The 19,884-nt window shown below is 28.7% G+C and overlaps 1 protein-coding gene across 1 annotated transcript; it reads right to left on the bottom strand.

Moving 5' to 3' along the window:
- Nucleotides 1–63: 63 nt before the first annotated feature.
- On the bottom strand, nucleotides 64–7,694 carry LOC121213804 (cyclic nucleotide-gated ion channel 4). The gene is made up of 7 exons (XM_041086934.1): nucleotides 6,820–7,694; nucleotides 5,872–6,087; nucleotides 4,696–5,009; nucleotides 4,491–4,599; nucleotides 2,499–2,735; nucleotides 888–974; nucleotides 64–795 (listed from the first exon to the last, which is right to left on the bottom strand). The coding sequence occupies exons 1-7, from the start codon at nucleotides 7,468–7,470 to the stop codon at nucleotides 280–282; spliced, it is 2,130 nt and encodes a 709-aa protein (XP_040942868.1). The 5' UTR covers nucleotides 7,471–7,694; the 3' UTR covers nucleotides 64–279.
- Between the last annotated feature and the right edge of the window lie 12,190 nt (nucleotides 7,695–19,884).

The raw sequence follows: 19,884 nt of genomic DNA, 5'->3' as shown, positions 1-19,884 counted from the left end.
GTTTTCATCATTATTGCAATAAAATAAGCCCAAACAATGAAATTTATTTGAAGGAACTCCAAATTCACATGAAAGATACCATATATATATAGCTGTAGATACAAATATTTTCTTTTTCTTCTAAAAACAAAACTGCAAGCTGAGTCGAAGTAAAGAACAATGCTCTCATACCAAATACGAGGTACTTACAAATGGTATTAGAACGAACATTAATTTGGAAAACTAAAACTTAAGGACCATGGGAATTCCATGTAGCATCATTTTAAATTTTTTTTTTTTTCAAAAATCGAAATCATCTTGATTTGGTTTTGGTGAAGTTAACATAGCTGTATAAAGCCTGAGTCTGTCCTCCCCCAATGAATTACTTCTCGACAACGGCCTCCGAGGCCTAATGAATGACAATGACGTAAGGGTTAAACGGTGTTTGTACCGCCTCCAAGCCAATTGAATTGCCACTGCAGCCCAAGTCCGCCATCCCGGAGAATAATACCGAGCACTCCTCTTGACCCTTTCGTTAACGAATGTGTAACGGAAATGTTGTGTGACGTATTTGACATCCTCAGCATCGAGACCAAATGCCTCGGTAGTTTCTAGCGTTACGAGGGTGGAAGTCGATGGTGGGAGCCTCTCAATGAAGGGTCTTCGAAGACACCATGACAAGAGCTCATCGCCACTGAAATTTCCGGGCCCTAACATGCAGCAACTTTTCACACCATCTCTAAGAACTTGGCTGCTTTGGAGATGTCCCCTTACTACAAATAGCATTCTTTGTACTGGGTCACCTTCTCTTGTTATCTACAATGAGAATAGTTTTGATCTTTTTTATTTTTCTTGAAATATTCATCCTCAATGCTAAACCGATAAAGAAAATAGAAATTAATACTTACAGTTTCTCCTTTGGTGAAAATTAGAGATTTGACACGATCACAAATGTTTTCTAGGACCAAATCATCCATGTGTTGAAACAATGGTACCTGAAACCAACTTAGAATTACTAACAAATTCATAATATTTAAATTAATTCCACAATATATCCTCAAATTATAGCTTAGTTTTAAATTAATCATCCATGGTCAGTTGTTAGAATGAAAATAGATTTTTAATTAAATAAATTTAATTTAGACTGCCACGTAGGACCACAATTAGGGAGGTAGCGGAGCTTAACGGTAGAATGACCACTTCATAATAAAACAATAACGTAAGCGACTAAAACGTAACATTTCAAACATAACTAACTAAAATATAATCTAAGACAAATAAAAGTGACTACTTTTATAGTTTACCCTTTATTTTAATTGTAAATTGGTTTGTTTTGAAACTATTTTAGTAGATTTGTTGGGCTATGGACTGTCGGCCCAATATATTTGATCATACAATGAAAGTTTAACTGTTTAATCTACATTTTAAAAAAAACTATTTAATCTGTACCAGTAAGCTAATTACTATTGAAAAATAAAATAGTAGTTTAAGTATGATTTAAAGTTATATAAAAAAAGTATAATTTAAATAAATAAAATAAAACAAAAGGTAAAAAATCAGTTTATACAAAATTATAAATTATATTTTTAAATAATAAATAGCTATTTATGGGGTCGGGCTAGATTCGATTCAACTCGATCCATGAAAACCCCTAGATGAAATGACAATGGACTTATGTTCAACTATTTAGTTCTGTATCATATGTAAGTTGTGGATTTAGTCCATATAGCTTAATTTGATCATTTTTAACCATTGTACTTTTCGAACTTTAAAATTTCAATCCTTACTAAATCAACGGTAACAATTAAATTCATTAAGTCTTACTATTTCTAGAATATGATATGGAAAATATATTATGACATGTGTAATGTTATGTCAGTTTGTTGTTTCTACATATTACTCACAGAAAGGCTAGTAATTGATTTAATAATTGTCGTTTACGTCAAGACTAAAATTTTGAAATTCAGAAAGACTAAGAAAGTAAGAATGTTCCAAGCTAAGAACATAGATTAAATCTACAAATTTATGCAAATTTATGACTAAAAACATAATCTAACCAAATAGATTTTATTGTTACCGTTTGACTTAGGATTGTAATTTCAAATTTCGAAAAGTACAAGAATTAAAATTGATCAAATTAAAATACAATTATTAAACCTACAACTTACACAAAAAATAGGGACTAATAGTATAATTTCACCTATTAAAAAGGAAAATATTCTTTTACATCCATTATTCTTAAATTATATACCAAAAAATAAATTCTTGTATCCTTTCTTTTTATGATATAACTTTTGCAAAGTATATTTATATGTCTCAAATACACATGGTCTAGTACCTCTCAAAATCTGATTCCTTTGGCCCCATCAAAGATGCGAATTTTGTGCAAAAAGTTTTAAATTTTCTCATTTAGGGTTCATGTCTTTTACTTTTCCTTGCATTTGAGTTATTGAATTTTGTTTATAATAATTGAAACCTAACTAATAGTATAATAGTAATTTATAGTGGTAAACTGGTACCTGTCTAACTAAATCCAGGCAAAGATGGTACTTGATATCTCTCCGGAGCCCCTCGGGGAGGTTTCTGATCATCTGGCATTCATCGACACCACGCATGGCCGCCCACCGTTGCCGCTCGTAGTTGCGGACCCTTTGCTTGAACCCAGAAGGCAGGCGCCTCTTCCTCATCCACCACTCTATGTTCCTCATCTTCAATTGCATTGCTTGTTTCTTGGACGTTGTTGCATGCAAAAACACCTTCGTACCCACCCAAAAGAAAAAAAGGAAAAAAAAAACATCAAACACAACAATATTTATACATCTTTGTTCTTCTTTTTAATTACAACATTAAAAGCAGCAAAGAATATGGGTATAGTAAAGGTGAAAATGTTTCAGTTTTGGGTCAGTGGCAGGATTTACGTCAGACATATTGGTGCGAAAAGATGACAAAACCAAGCCAAGTTTGTCGTGTAAGTTGTACGACATGAACATATGAGACTTATTGAATGAATAAATAAATATATGTGATGGACAGATAGAGCCATTGATGGGTTCCACTCCCCCAACCCCAACCATTTGGGGATCAACATTTTTCTCAAGGTGGTAGTGAGTGCTACATCCACTTTCAACTTCACTCACTACTGTTCCATGCCGGAATCAATCACTATTAACATTACTTTTTGTTTTAACCCTTTCAATGATTTTCGGTATGAAAAAAAAAATATAACTAATGAGGACATAAGTTGTGCTTAATCACGTATTATTCTTATTTCAAAATAGGGGCAGCACTAACGAAACTAATAGGGGTCTCAACTTTCTAGACTATAAAATTTTACTTTAGTCCTTTAAATTTTATAAAATTATAATTTAGTAAAAAATTAAATTATACTTTTTAACCTCCTAAAATGAATATTTATAAATTATAAATATATAAACTATTGAAATTTTAGAATTACATTTTAGCTCTAAAAATATAATCAAACAAGAGTTAAGAAGGTGAAATATGATTGTAAATTCTACTAAAAAGATAAAATAGCGTGACATGTGATCATTTTTAAAATTTTCTTATGATATTAGAAAAAAGGTTGTACAGTCACTATATGAAATATAATCATTTATACGAGTCATTATCTTTAAAATCCCTCAATTATAGTTGGCAAACATGAATAATAATAACCTATATTATTAATGATTTGGGTGGTTGATGAATCAAATGACATTATTGTGAACGGTCATATTAACTCGGTTAAATTGTGTATAGAATCCTATATTTTCTGGATTTAGTTTCTCTATTGTAATTTAATTATTTTCCCCCTTTACTTTTTAAAATGGGCACTTTTAATCTTGAGATTAATTTTTTTATATGACTTATTTTAAATTAATATATATGATAATGTAGTATTACACTTTGACATTTTTGTATAGTTTGATAAATATCTTCTTCTTCTTTTACTTTTTAATTTTTTAAATGTGCCAAAAACTTGTTCGATAGTAAAAAAAATATCAAGATATATATAATTTTATTACATGTTTAGAAAAAAGTTACGTTTAATTATTTGATAAAAAAAAAATTTGCATCAGGATTGAAAAATAAGTTAATCAAATTATAATAGAGAGATTAAATCCATTAAAAACATATAGTAAAGGGACCTTTTATAGAATTTGACCTATTAACTTATAGTAAAATTTTAAAGGATGAAATTTCATTTAATATTAGAATTCATGACACCAAGTGTTGAGTGAAAAAACTTGTTTTTTTTTAATTTTTTTATTATTTTAAAAATAAATCAATTTTTTAAAAAATAATATTTTGAGTACTTATTTTAGTAGCTAAAAAATAATATAAAACTTATTTTTAAATAAAATAAAAAGACTTTTTTTTAACAGATCAAAATATCTAAAATCCTTCCCTTTATATTATTATTTTGGTTTTAATTTAGGTTTAAAATTAATTATTATTTTGAACTTTCATAATTGGTATGTCAATATATATGTAGTATAACATTACTATACCTTGATGTTACCAATCAACATTGTGACTAGAAGAAGTCCACTAGTAAGAACAATGATGTTGAAAACAACCTCCAGCCATTCTGTTGTGCTCTCCAAGTTCCCAAATGTGCTGATAATATATACACACACACCAAAAAGGGGGGGGATAAGAAGCAAATTTTACCATTTGAAAAATTAATTTAAAAAGGGATGGAAGGAGTGAAACCTGAGAGTCATAAGACCCCAAAAGATAGGAAAAAGTATTTTCTCGAGACGACTATCGTTGGTAACGAGCTGAACGGTCCATTTATAAGCTCCATAATCATAGCTATCAGGGCTATCAATGCAAGCACTCCTTGCTTGCCTGTTTTCTGCCCAAACCAACCTTGCTCTATCCCTTACCATACTTCTTGTTCCATAGTAAATTGGGTCTTTGCAAGCCAATAATCTCAGGTCACAATTCTCTATCCCTCTACATTGCTCTTTCAAGCACTTAGCCGATCTTTGAATCCCTAACAAGTACCAACACGCCCCCGCCGCCTGTCAAAATAAGAGCAATCTTTACCTAAAACCATTTACCTACCGCATGAATCACGAAATAACTGAGAGGACAATTAAAATATATATATATATTAAAGTGCTGGTTTTTTTAACCTTTATGAAACTTTTTTTTTTCACTTCCTTTTGTCTCTTTAACCTTTTTTCTTCTATCTTTTGGAATAATCCAAAAATTAATCTGTCACTGCTGCAAGTCTTGACTACACAAAGACTTTATCGACCTTCGACCCATTAATTGGGCTTCAAATTACTTTATATATATCACTGTTCATCTTAAAAAGCACTATATGAGTTTTTGAGAATATTCCTTTCACAATCACTTCAACGATTTATGTTTATCTTTTTTCTTTTTCCCTACTTTTTGTAACTAGTGACCCAAAAAGATTGAACTAGATAATAATATATTATAGAAAATATTTAAAAATGAATTAAAGTCACATTATTATTATAATAATGTGTTGGTTCATTAATATCAATGTGAGGAATAAGAATTTGAGGTGCTTTTAGAAGTTCAATGATTGTTTTTCTGTGTGTTTATTTGTATTTTTCTTAAATTTTAACGAAACAACATGCAGAATCAGGGCGTATCTAGGGGATGGTTCTCCTAAAATAGCAACTGTTTATTTAACCTTAAAATTTTAAATTAGTAAAGTTAAAAATACGCTTTAACTTCTGCTATAAACATAAAATTTTAATTTAATCCTTTAAAAATTATAAATATATAAAATATTAAAATAAAAAATTTAATTTCGACCCTAAAAAAATTTCTAGTTTCATCCCTATACAGAATCGTATATGTATAAACAATTAGTGCATCAAATGTAAATATATTAAACAAACTTACGTGTGAGGCGACGAAATAAGCAATCAAATTGAGAGCAATCCCCCACCAAACAGTGCCGAAAATGTAGCCGGAAAGGTTCTGCATTCGACGTAAAAGGCAAACGGAGTGGTAGATCTTGGGGAGGTATTGGAAGAGGAAGATGATCAAGAACACCGTCATTACTAGCGTTACCGATCCTTTTTCCAATAATGATGGAATTGCCGCCCATAGTACAATCTTCGTTCCATTTCAAAAGATTCAGGTTAGCCCATCAACAATATTCCATGTATTAAATACAATTTATTAATATATATAGACTCAATGATCATGTTTTCATTTGTTTAAATCATATTTGTATAATCCATCATAATTAAGGTAAAAAAAATAGAATTAATATTTTTCCATTTGTGATGGAGATTGGATTCTATAATGGGCTGTATTCCTTTTTGAGTGTTTAATTTCTAGCCTTACTAACATATTTAACAAAATAAAAATTGACTTTTTTTCTAATAAATTAAACCGCTTTTACAATAACGTCCAGTGAATTACGATCCAAAACCATAAATAAAAACTGACAAAATATAACAACAAAAGATGATAAAATCTTTTGAACTTTTGTATCTTCCCATTATACCCCTTTTCCTGAAAATGATAAAAACGACATGGTTTCATCACATGTTTGTTACACTGTCGAAAGGGTATCCTTTGCATGCAACAAAATGACTAATGATGACATGCTCTTTTCATCTCTTCTAAAACACTTATATGTAGATAATAACAATATCAACTTTCGATAAGTTTTATTTTAATTTTTTTTTAAAAACTCACTTTATTTTTCTTCAAATCTGGTTCTCTAATAACACTATCATTGAATTAAATATATGTAAGTCCAAAAATAAAAATAAAAAAAGCGTATTAATCAATGTAAATTAGGATAATGACGTGGAAATGATTGAAAAAACAAATTACCTGTGGCAGAGGGAGAATTACCAATAGGTCAAAGAAGAGTCCCTTTTTGGCTTTCAAGCATTGGAAGGCCACGTGGCGGCCATTCGCAGCACGGGGTCTGTTGCTGCTTCCTTCTCCGCCGTCACCCCCTTCGCCTTCACTCTCACTCCCACTCCTCTTCTCATTGCCGAGACCGTACGACGACGATGATCTCTTGATCATTTTGAGCTGGAGGCACATGTTCCACACGTGCAACGCGTCCGTCATGCACCGGAGCGCCGTCACGGTGATGGCGAACCACCCGTCGACGAAGAGGCACATGCACGTGTTGCTAATGGACAGGGCGTAAAAGAACAATGGGTCCACGAACAGTCCCGTCGCGCATACCAGGAGGAAAACCCTATTCCATTCTTGAACCCATTTGGCCTTCGGGTCGAAAAAAACTTGCCCCAGTGACCAAGTTTTACGGCGACGCCCACCGCCGCGGCGACCGCCGCACATCAAATACAAACTCCTCCAGTCACTTGAATTCTCTTTCTCTTCTTCTTTGCAAACTTCGTCGTCCGTCGATTCTTCTTCTATTTCTCCTCCTCCTTCTTCTCCTTCGTCTTCATCCGTAAAGTATTGCATGGGCGTTGCACGTGAAGGATAAAATTCATGTTCACTTGCCATCGCAAAAGAAAAAAAAATTTTGATTGATATTTTTGGGGGCTAAGGAGAGATGGCCATTAGAGGTTTGAAGAAGAAGGGGAATATAAGTTAGAATTGTTTAAGAGGCAAAGATTGATGAAATATGTAGAAAGGACATAATAATTGGAGGAAAGACAATAATATATGTACTGACAAATTATTGAATGTACATTAATGCCCTTCACCATTTTTGGAATTAAAATTCACTCTCCTAATAGAGAGAGTTAGTTGAACCCAAAAATAATGAACCAAAACACTCAATTTTTTTTCAAATTCAATTGATAATAGGATATAAATTCTATTATACTTCGTTTGATTATTAATGTAATAATAGGAAGAAAAAACTTATTTATTATATATATATAGTAATAGTTAAACATAAAATAAAAAAGGGTAAATTATTAAAATAATTAATTTTGTTGACCTTAGGTTACATTTTAGTCACTTGTGTTTGAAATGTTATGTTTTAGTCACTTATGTTAATGTGTTGTAATATTTTAGTCACTGAGCCATTAATTATCGTTGACGGTGTAACGGTAAGCTGACGTGACACGTTAAATCATCATTTCAAACAAAAATTTTAGGTTAAATTATACAATTGACCCCCATATTTTTTCGTTTTGAGCAATTTAATTTTTTTTTCATTCTCTTCAAGTTCCTTCTCTGTTTTCCTCCCTTCTCCGTCTCTTTTAATGTAGTTTTTCTATATTTTTCATTTGTTAAAACTAGAAGAGAAGAAGAAAAGGAAAATAAAGAAATAAAAAGAAAAATTAAATTGTTCAAAAAAAAGTATAGGGACTAGTTTCAACAAATGGAAAACATAGAAAAACTATACGTTAAAAAAGATGAAGAAGGGAGGAAAACAAAGGGAGAAGCAGAAAAGAATGGAAAATAAAGAGAAAAAAATTAAATTGCTCAAAACGAAAAAAAGGGACCAATTGTATAATTTAACCTAAAATTTTTATTTACAACGATGATTTAACGTGCCACGTCAGCTTACCGTTACACCGTTAACAGCAATTAATACTCAGTGACTAAAATATTACAACACGTTAACATAAGTGACTAAAACGTAACATTTCAAACATAAATAACTAAAATATAATATGAGGTAAACAATAGTGATTATTTTAATAACTTCCCAAATAAAAAATAAGTAGTACGAATTAAAACTTAAAACCAGAAATATGAGTAAAAACTGTCATACAAAATAATACATCAGAAAAAATAAGCGAAAACTTTCCCACTTTGCTAAAATATGAGTAAAACTATTTGTGATAGTCCTAATATATTTACAACTTGCACCCTTTTGTTTCTTACATTTAAGACCTTGGGTGGTCCACATGCAAGTTTTAGTTAGTGAAAATGCAGGTAAATATAATAATTACACCATTCCCCATTGGTGAAATTTTAGAATAATTAAAGGTTTGAATCAATGATATCCGGGGACTGTGGTTCAAATGATTGAGGGTTTTTTTTTGCTTTCTTTTTATTTTCAATGATTTTGCATGGGCGAATAAACCCTAAAACTACTTGAATGTTCAAAATTCTAGAAGATCAAAGCATGTCATGTTTTTTTTTTTTTAATGCTTGGGAAACGTATTCTGTAAAAGAATTAAAAATAAAAAGGAAGATCTTCCATAATCAAAACCTTACTTATCACTTATCAAATATCACAATTTTAAATTTATAGTTTTAATTAGACATACTAAAATGTTTAACTTCTTTTTAAATTTTAGAAGTCATTAATGAAGTGTAACTCACTATGGATAAGAGAGTATACACTATATCAAATATTATTTCATAATAAAATTAAATTTGATTTCATGTCAATAAACATTTTGACCTAACAAGTTAGGCATGGGATTGGATTTGGACATACAACTTTTCAATTCAAGTTAATCTAATATAAACTATTATTTATAAAGTTAACACATTTAAATTTAAAAAATTGGACCACAATTCATATTTCTAAATTATGACTTTTATTTTAAATTGGTATTCATGTTTTAAAACATTCTAATTACATTCTCAAATTGTAGATATTATATTAATTGATTCCTTTCTTTATTAAAATCGTTAATTTAATCATTAAATAACACGTTAAATCTTATGTAGCTAAATTTAAAATAAAATTTTTAAAGAAAAATAGAACGTTGCCGTATAACTTTTAAAAACAAAAAATATAGAATGAACGCTAAAGCTTCTATTAAATGTAAAAACATCCATTTTTCTTAAATTTTTCATTTTCAAATTATGTCAGATAAGATCTGATGTTGTGCGAATAGAGTAAATCATTGTACTAGAAAGCCACACTATGTTCAATTCTCAGGAAAGATTGAAGGGATCACAAATGGTCCTGCTTAAAGCCCAATATCCTGGGCAGAATCTTCATACAATGTAATTTAATAGCACCATATATTACTATACTAAAAGATAAATAAAACAATAGACAACACCAGAAATTTAACAAAGTTCGACAAAATACACTTACGTCCTCAGACGCTATTAAATATATTTTATTGTAAAAGATACAAACGAAAAATTGCAAACAAGAAGAGAGAAATTTTACCTTATGTAGAAAATGACAACTATTGGGATGATATAAAAAGTGGAGAAACCTCCTCTATTTATAGTAGTGCAAACACTTCACAACTTTGTATTGTTTAGATGTGAGGTTGTGCTATTTTAACACCTAATGTGTCATTTAACAATTAAATTAACGATTTCGATAATAATAAAAAACCTAATTGATATAACCTTAATACTTAAAAGATGTAATTAGAACATGTTAGTGTGGTGAACCTAAAATATCTTGAAACAATATTTTACACTTATATATATGGGGCACTATCATATGAAGGTTCTTAATTTTGTCTAAATTCTATTGCTTTAACGACTCTTTTGAAATCTAATTTACTAAATCCACTCACCAGAGGCCACGCAAAAGCTCAACAAGACAAGAAAGTGAGTAACAAAAAAACAAAACACAAGTAGTAAGAAGTGTAAAGTGAACGTTGAGAACTTAGTTCTTTTGTGTATGTATATCTTTGTTGTTACAATATCCAATCTATAATAATATTCCCTTTTTAACTTTTTATTTTATTATTATTTTTTAATTTTGTTAACGTAATTTCAGGTGCGATCCATGGGGCATCTCGCTTGAAAGGGCACAAATTAATTAAATATAAAAATTATTGAGGACCCACATTTTAGAAATTGTAATATATAATGTTACATAAGATCAAATAAATGTGGTCAGACATGAATGGTAACACAAATATAAAGTAATCAAATTCTCATAATTTATAAAATATTAGAATTATATATTACCTTATGCTCATTATGTGTGTGACTAAAAAGTTCTTGCCTCACACCTATAATCCAATATATATTATTGCCATTTATATGGTCAATTGCAATTTTAATTACGACTCATCTCTGTATCTAACGGACCAATTTAACTTGTCATATTTAATTGAAATTTTTTTATTAAAACTGTTGGGTTTTTTTAAAGTTTATTGTCCAGGACTTTTAACATCACGAAGAATATCAAGTTAAGCAATGATGGTTTGAAGGCTTCCAATGTGACTTTTTTTTTTTTAAAAGATATTCGTATTCTTTAAAAGACTACATAAAGGTAATTTTTATTTATTTTATTCTATATTGAAGATTTTTTTCGAACTGATTTCAAGGGAATTAAAGATTCACATTGATTGCAATTGTGCAAGCCATGTTTATTTAAGAGAAGGCATGTCATTATTATATATATGAGATTGAGAAAGAACTTATTTTAGTGGAAATTTATTATAAGCAGTTATTGTTGATCAATTTACAACTAAGTTGTTAAGGAGAAAGTTTTAGTGGAAAAGTGATCTAGCAAGCTGAGCTTAAATCACATATTGTATATATATATTAATTTATAGTGGATTAATCTCATGGTAAGGCCACAAAGTCGTAAAAAAATTGAATAATATAACCAAAAGTTATATCTCTTATTTTATAATTGTTAGTTAATTAATCTAGCTGCAATTAAAGGTGCACAAAATCAACTTCTTAATATATATGTACAAAATTTTAAAATTATTATTGCTTTTTTTAGTGCAAGTTATGTTTTTTTAGCTCGATTGGCATGGGTATTGTTGTCTATGCAAAAGGATATGGGTCTGAGTGCGCTGAAGCATATTATTCTCCTATTTTTGTGTTGAGAACGCGTTATGTGTTCTTCTAGGCATTATCTTAAAAAGAGCATATATATAATCAGAATTTATAATAAAATTGTCAAAAAAATAGTTTATTTTTTCAAAAAATATTATATCAAAAATATTGAAAGACATAAATACTTTTTTACATTAATATTTATTATTTAAAAATTAGCTTTTTAATATGTGGTTAATTAATATGATACTAATTTAACTCATGACACTATTTGAGTTAAAGATTTTATACAAGTACAAATGTAAATAGATAAATTATTAACAAAAACAACAGTTATATATCTATTCCCTTTTATATAATGCTTAGAATTAGCCATGGTCCCTCACCAATCCTTGAATAAAAGGACAATGCGCTTCAATGCACTCAAACCCACGTACTCTTGCAATAGCAACAATACCGATACCAATCAAGTTAAGAATCAATCAGCAAAGAAATCACTTTTACCACCAAATATTAATAGGAATTAAATTTTTTTATATAAAACAAGGAAAGAGAACATTTAAGTAGGGAGTCCTTTTATCAACATTTATTGCCCTCATACCGTCTGTCAAACATATACTGGTCTGGAATATCAAGATATGGCCATTTTATGGTATAAGAGTGTTTTGTAAGATTGGATTTTCAGAACAGAGAATTATTTGCCACACCTAAATTGTTGTCCTTACAACATTACATATTGCTTTCAATATTCAATGCAATTAACTTCTTCTTCCTTTTTTTTTTCTTTATTGGAATTAATAATAATAATAATAATAATAATAATAATAATAATAATAATTCTGATCTGGCCTTTGGCTGAGCTTCCTAGCTCTTTCCTCTATCATTCTCAACTCTTGAATGATTAATACATTTAACGTGTCAAAGAGAGAATGTGTTGATATACATCTCATATATTAACGTATGAAATTCCATATAAATATATAATATTTTTATAAATAATTTTAATTCGTTTCAATAAAATTTTAATTTAATGGCCCGCAAAATTATATCATGCATAATTGTTATAATGATGTATTGATCTCCGATTTTACTATATACAACCATCATAGATGGATTATATTTAAGTTCTTCGTTGATTTATGTTTTGTGTTGATATATTAATAAAATATTAAATAAATATATTTATATTAATATTTATAATTTTATGATTAAATTAAAATTAATTATTTAAGTCGAATTCTAATTAAACTTGGTTAACAAATATAAATCAAATTTGATGTATCCACAATTTGTTCTAAATTTAAATTGTTTTTATAATTGTTATAAAAATATAAAAAAATAAAAATTCTCATAATACTATTCGTTATTTTTTAAATAAAAAAATTAATGTCGAATTAATTTATGCTCACAAATTTTTAATTTAAATTACAAAAAAAAGCCCCTCAAATTCTGAAATGATAATGATGGGATTATGAAATGATATGTATAGACTTATCTCTAATTATGTAACAAAAATTCAAAGTTAAAAAGAGTAAAAATAAAACAATAGGTGTATAAAATAAGGGAAATTTTCTAGAGAAACAAACAAAACTAGAAATTATATGACTAGGAAGGGTGGATTTGGATTTGAACACTTGGAAGGGTAATTTTAAGAGAGAGAAAGAAAAAGACATAAGAGATAGGGGGTGGGGGAGAGAGAGAGTAAGTCCAAAAATCAGAGTTTCCATGCAGCTTCCTATCTTTTGTTTTTTTTCTTCAGTTTTTTCATAATTTAATATTTTATAATATAATCCCTTTTTTGCTACTCAAATATCTGTATTCTCAAAGGGAAATTAGCTACTTCAACACTTCATATCCTCTCCTCTCTTTCTTTTCTTTTTCTCCCTTTAATTTATTTTCTAATGATTATTAGCAAAGAAACAAAAATAATAATGTATAAATAATCCTCCTCATTATACATGTGTTTTCTACAAAAGTATGGAGTTTAGTGATGATTAGTAAAGTTGATTATTTTAAACTAAGGCAATCAACAGGAAAGGAAAGTTCTTGATTTAACCCTCTAGCTATCTAAGTTTTTGCTATCAATCATTTTTGTTTTATTTATTTTTGAAAGAATAAAGATATTTTATCTTTTTAATATTTTTGTTGATATAATAAATCAACAAGAGAGGAGATAAAAAGGAGAAGGTCGTAGGGGTTGGAATAATTCATCTTTATATGGCGGGGAAAGTATAGAAAAGTGCATTTGACAGCTAAAGAATGAAAAGAGGAAGACCCCCAAGTGAGACCTCCTCGACCTTAATATCAAAAAGTATATATATATATAAAAGACATTTGTTATCACCCTGACTTTATTTTTCGCAATGTACCAAATATTTTTCCTTAAATTAATAATAAAATAACAAACATTTATAGCATAATGATTTTTTTGGCCCTCCAGCTCTACAAAAAAAAATTTCAGCACTCCATTTAATTTTCACCCTTTTTTATTATTATTGAACTTGTATTGTTTGTCAAATCGAAAAAAATTAACATTTGTTAATTTTGCTTATTTGGAATACACATAGATTGCCATGTATATGCCAGTTAGCAATTAGTTAATTTTGTTTAAAATAAAAAAAATATTATTTATTTTTATAATTTTATACTTTTTAATACATTTTATTTTTAAAAATAAAATTTATAATTTTTTTGAATTTTTTAAAGTTTTAAAAAGTTAATTAATTGTTGATGTGATATCCACATGGCAATCCACGTGTATGCTATGTCAATAAAGTTAATAAGTGTTAACATTTCTATCTATTTTGGGGTGATTTGCAAACAACATAAGTTTAAGAGTTAAAAAAGTTGAAAAATTAAATAAAAGGTTAAAATGACATTTTTAGTAAAGTTGGAGAGCTAAATAAGCAATTATGCCAACAATTATTATAATTTTACTATTTAAATAAATTTATATACATATTTTTCGGTAAATGGAATTCTATTAACTAATCATCATTGCTTGAAACATAAAATTGTATCTAATGGGCAAATGACCAAAAAAAGCCCTTTTTTTAAAAAAAATTACCGAAATGGGATAATTATTTAATTATTTACCGGAATGGTCAATTTTCCGCGAAATCGCATCCACGTCAGCGCAATATCAGGGTACGCACCAGGAAATCGCGTCCACGTCAGCGCGATTTGCTTACGTGGACACAAATCGCGCCCTCTAGGACGCGATTTGCTGACGTGGATGAACAGTTTCTCATTTTTAGCTTGGAAAACTTTGAAAGGCCAAAACTTTTCGCTCAGTTGTTCGATTGAGACGATTTTTTTTATTTCGAATAAATTTTCGAGATCTACGCGCTGACAAACTGTCGAATGCGGTTTGCCGTACTTTTCATCGAAAAAGATCCCTTTTTGTCCCTAATTTTTGATTTTTTCGATTTAAAATTAAATTTTGAAACATTCAAATCATTATTTGTAGTGTGTGTATATGTTAATAGTTACGTACAAAAAAGTCAACTGAATATAATTTTATATTAAATTCATTTAAGTTCTTCTCAAACGACCAATGATTCTAACTGTCTTAATTATATGAGTTACCAATGCCTCTGCCTAAGCATCGATGAGCTAACATTTTATATAAATTATTTCTAATTGAATTCCTTTTCTATGCTAAAAGAGTTGACTGTTGAGGAATGTGATGTGCCATTTGAATCTTTTTTGTACTAGTTGCTATTGATTCAAAAAAGATTCAAAATTGTTACCAACAAGATTCAAACCAAGGTACTAAGGGAAAAGAGCAAGCATCTTAACCAACTAAGCTAAACTAATTAATTAATATATTATAAAAATATTGTTATTATCTTAATTATATTACTTATGTTCTAACGATTTATCGGACCTATTCCATACACGTGTCAAATCAGAAGAAATAATACAACAATTCTGTAAAAAAAATCCGGTGTTTACTTCAAATAAATAAAGAAAATAATGATTTGAATGTTTCAAAATTTAATTTTAAACCGAAAAAATCAAAATTTAGGGGCAAAAAGGGATCTTTTTCGACGAAAAGTGCGGCAAACCGCCTTCAGCAGTTTGTCAGCGCGTAGATCTCAAAAAGTTATTCGAAATAAAAAAATCGTCTCAATCAGACAACAGAGCGAAAAGTTATGGCCTTTCAAAGTTTTCCAAGCTAAAAATGAGAAAATGTTCATCCACGTCAGCAAATTGCGTCCTAGAGGGCGCGATTTGTGTCCACGTAAGCAAATCGCGCTGACGTGGACGCGATTTCACGGAAAATAGACCATTTCGATAAATAATTAAATAATTAGCCTATTTCGGTAATTTTTAAAAAAATATAGTTTTTTTTGGTCATTTGCCTGTATCTAAGACCCAACTCACTAATTTAGCGTACGACCAAATCATGAATTAAGTCAAAGGCATGCACTATGTGAGTGAAGGTCATTAATATAAATTATTGTACCCAATTTTAAGTCTTTTTGCAAATAGTTTTATATTTTTTTATGGTTATATGTTTCCAAATCTTGATGTTCAGTGATTTAGTATGGGTGTTTAGATGGTCAGTTCGATTAATATTCGAATTAAATTACTATTAATCGAATTAATTGAAATATAAAAAAATTTAACCGTTAATCGTATCGAAATTTTAACCGAATAAAATTAATTCAATTGATTAATTTAATTTTAACTAAAATTAATAGCAACAAAATATAGATTGCATACATACATACAAAAATAATAATGGGCATCTCATATATATATATACAGTATGTATTTATTGGGGGTAAGAACATTATCATTTGTACAAGTTTTGGCTGTATATCTGACTATTGCCGCGAGCCATTAATCCTCCCATGTGAAATCCTTCACGTTCCACTTGCATGATTGAGGCAAGGATTCTCCTTATTCTTATCTCTTTCAAATAAAAACAATCATAAATATATACATATTATATTTTAGAGAATGTTTGGTAGTTTATATATACACTAACACACACAAAATCTTGTGAAAGTATATATGCTTGATACTATTTATTATGAAAATAATTGTTATTTTGTTCTTGATGTTCAGAACAATAATTTAATATTTTTTTATGTTATCTATATTTATTTTAAAGTATTTTATTAAGTCAGTATCAACCAGACATCAATTTTAACTTATGGGTGTGTTTTTATCTTTTTACATAATAAATCAACAAAATTTTAACCATAACAAGATTTAAACCCATAATACTGAGAAATTATTTTATGGATCATTCCTATCACATCATTTATGATCATTCTCTAATTATTTAATGACATTTCAGTAATTTTTTTCCATGTCATTGATACATAATTTTGGTAATATTTTTTCTTTGAACCTCAAACCCAAACCCTAAACTCAAAACTCAAACCAGTTTAGGGTTCGAGATGCGGGATTCGAGGTCCAAGTTTGGATTCAAGATTCTGGGTAAAAAAATTACTAAAATTATGCATCGATGATATAAAAAAATTTGTTGAAATATCATTATTAAATAATTAGAAAATGACCACAAATGATGTGGTGAGAAGAGTTTATAAAATAATTTTTTCATAATACTATATATGATAAATGATAAAGGATAAGCAATTAATTTTATGGTTATAACCAAAGTATTCATCGATTTTTATATGAATTTTTAATAAATATAAAGTTGTTTAAGTGAATTTATTATTTTTCTTGTGTAAAATAATGGAATTAATTCCCTAATTCGTGAAAGCTATATATTTTTTATAGAAGTGGTGTCGAATATATTAATATATTAAAATTTTATTGTATATTTAAAAGGTTGTACTTGCATATCCCTTTCAATAGTGAAAGAAAGGACATTTTTTTTCAGTGAAAAGTTTCATTGGAAAATTTCTATTTCGTTAAAAATACTTGGTCATCCATAATACTTATTTCTTTTCTTTGAAAGACTACCGCAGGATTCATCTCTTGACATGAGATCTTGAAACAACCGCCAAAAATCCTTTCAAAGATAAGGATGATGAGAGGATGAAGGAGCCAACCCCTGAATACGGATGGCGAAACCTAAATTATCTAATAGATTTTACATCGAGTTATTCCTTTTTTAATAAGATAATCTTTTTTCTTTTAAACAATATGTATGAAGTAATTATAATAATTATTTGCCTTACTTCGTGCTACTCAATTACCATGGATACCAAAAACTTAGTATATGTATATAAACATATATTCATATGTTTCAAAAGAAAGGGACAGGTAATTAAACTGTAACATGTGAGATATGGAGGACCGCATAATTAAAAGCTTGAATTGGAGGGGTTTTTTTTTGGGGGGTTTACAGCTACCCAATAGTTGCGCAATTTGGCTTTTACTTCTTCTGAATTTTCTCGGAAAATGCTCTGGAAAATCGCTTTCAAAAGTTGGTGCTACTCTCATTTCATCTTTAATTCTTCGAATATGGGAAGCCTTGCCTTCAACGACATCCGTACAAGTTTTCAATCATATAAAGAAGACAAATCCCACAAGGCTTCTCCCATTATTTAATCCAACATTTTTTATTTTATTTTAGAAACTAAAATTTGTGGATTTAAAATTTAAAAAAAAGTCATTTTGGTTTTTGATTTTTGACAATTGATTTTCTAAGCATCCTATGATCAAATAAGTGATATTGATGGAATAACAAGGAAAATAGGGTTTTTCCATTACAAAATGTCGGTACTTTTAGAGTCAAATTTTTAAACATAATCTTTGTAGGTTAACTTAGGGGTAATTAAGTCTACCATGCTAAATTAAAGTAAATGCTGACAGAAGCTTAACCTAATTGATATGAGTACTGTTGTTAATGTAAGTGGATATAGGTTCAAGTTCGTTAAAGCGTATTATCTTTCTATTTATTGGTTGGGGAGGAACTATAAATAATTCTTGACATTGTGTCAAAAAAAACATATATAATCAAGACCTATAATAAAATTATTTTAAAAATAATAATAATAAAATAAATGGATTTTTTTTTGTTTTTTTTATAATGATTTAAACGAAAAAAATGAGGAGTGCGTGGCGTAAGACTTTATTAACTGGAGCTAATTAGCATCTGATATAAACTTGTTTTACCGAAAAAAGAAAGGCTAATCCATATATAATAAGTCTTCATTATAATTTTGATATTCCCTTTGTCGGTTAATTAATTCTGGCATAATGTTAATATTTACTTTTTTTATCAATTTTGTTCCTATTTTTTAATTAAAATTTATCCTTAATTTTTTTTAAAAGAGTCAAATTTAACTATTAAATTTTTAAAAAAGAGTCGAAATGATTTTTTAATGAGAATACTAACTAAAATATTAAAATTTTAAACACGGCAACTTGCATGACAGTCCACGTGTCCTCCATGCTGATTTTTTTGAATTTTACGGCACATTTGGTTCATTGGAATTGGAATATGGCTGTAATGGAATGGAGCTATAATCAGTAATTCAATTGTTTGATTGAATGGAATGGAATAAAATAGACCTGTAATAATATTCTTGTGTTTGGTTGAATAAAATAGATGTTGTAATAGCATAAGAAAAAAACTGAACTGATCAGAGTACTCTTACCAAAATTTTATTTTTTGGGTAGTTGATTATTGTTATCGTTATTGTTATTAAATTTTAATAAGATTATTATTAAATATAATTTAATAAAAATAAATAATTTAATCATAATTTAATATATATTTTAATATAATTTAAAATAAAATATTTTAAATATTTTGTTTTAAATTATATTTTGAAATAAAATATTTTATATAAAATTAAATTAATATTTTATTTTAAATTATTTCAAATATATTATTTTTTTATTTTTTAGTCCAAGTTTTAAAGGATTAATCTAGAAATTAATCTTGTTTGCTATTCAAGGTTGCATGGAATAGTCATTCTTTGGTGATACCAAAGAATAGCTATTACGAGAGAACAAGTAATAGGAAACTAATGGTCATTCCATTGAATAAGTATTACATGTAACCAAAAAAATGAATGGTTTACCATTCAATAGCATTCCCCCCAACCAAACATGGCGTTAAAACACTACACCAAAACAGGCTTTTAGCGGCGTTTTCCAGAAAGCGCCGCAAAAAAACTTAAGCCCAACGCCGGTTTCGGAGTTTTCGGGGGCTTTAGCGGCGTTTTTGAGAAAGCACCGCTAATACTGAGGCTTTTAGCGGCGTTTTTGATAAAGCGCCACTAATGCTGAGGCCTTTAG

This window comes from Gossypium hirsutum, chromosome D01 (assembly GCF_007990345.1).
Source record: "Gossypium hirsutum isolate 1008001.06 chromosome D01, Gossypium_hirsutum_v2.1, whole genome shotgun sequence".
NCBI classification, from domain to species: Eukaryota; Viridiplantae; Streptophyta; class Magnoliopsida; order Malvales; family Malvaceae; genus Gossypium; species Gossypium hirsutum.
This window is presented reverse-complemented; position numbering and strand designations above follow the sequence as displayed.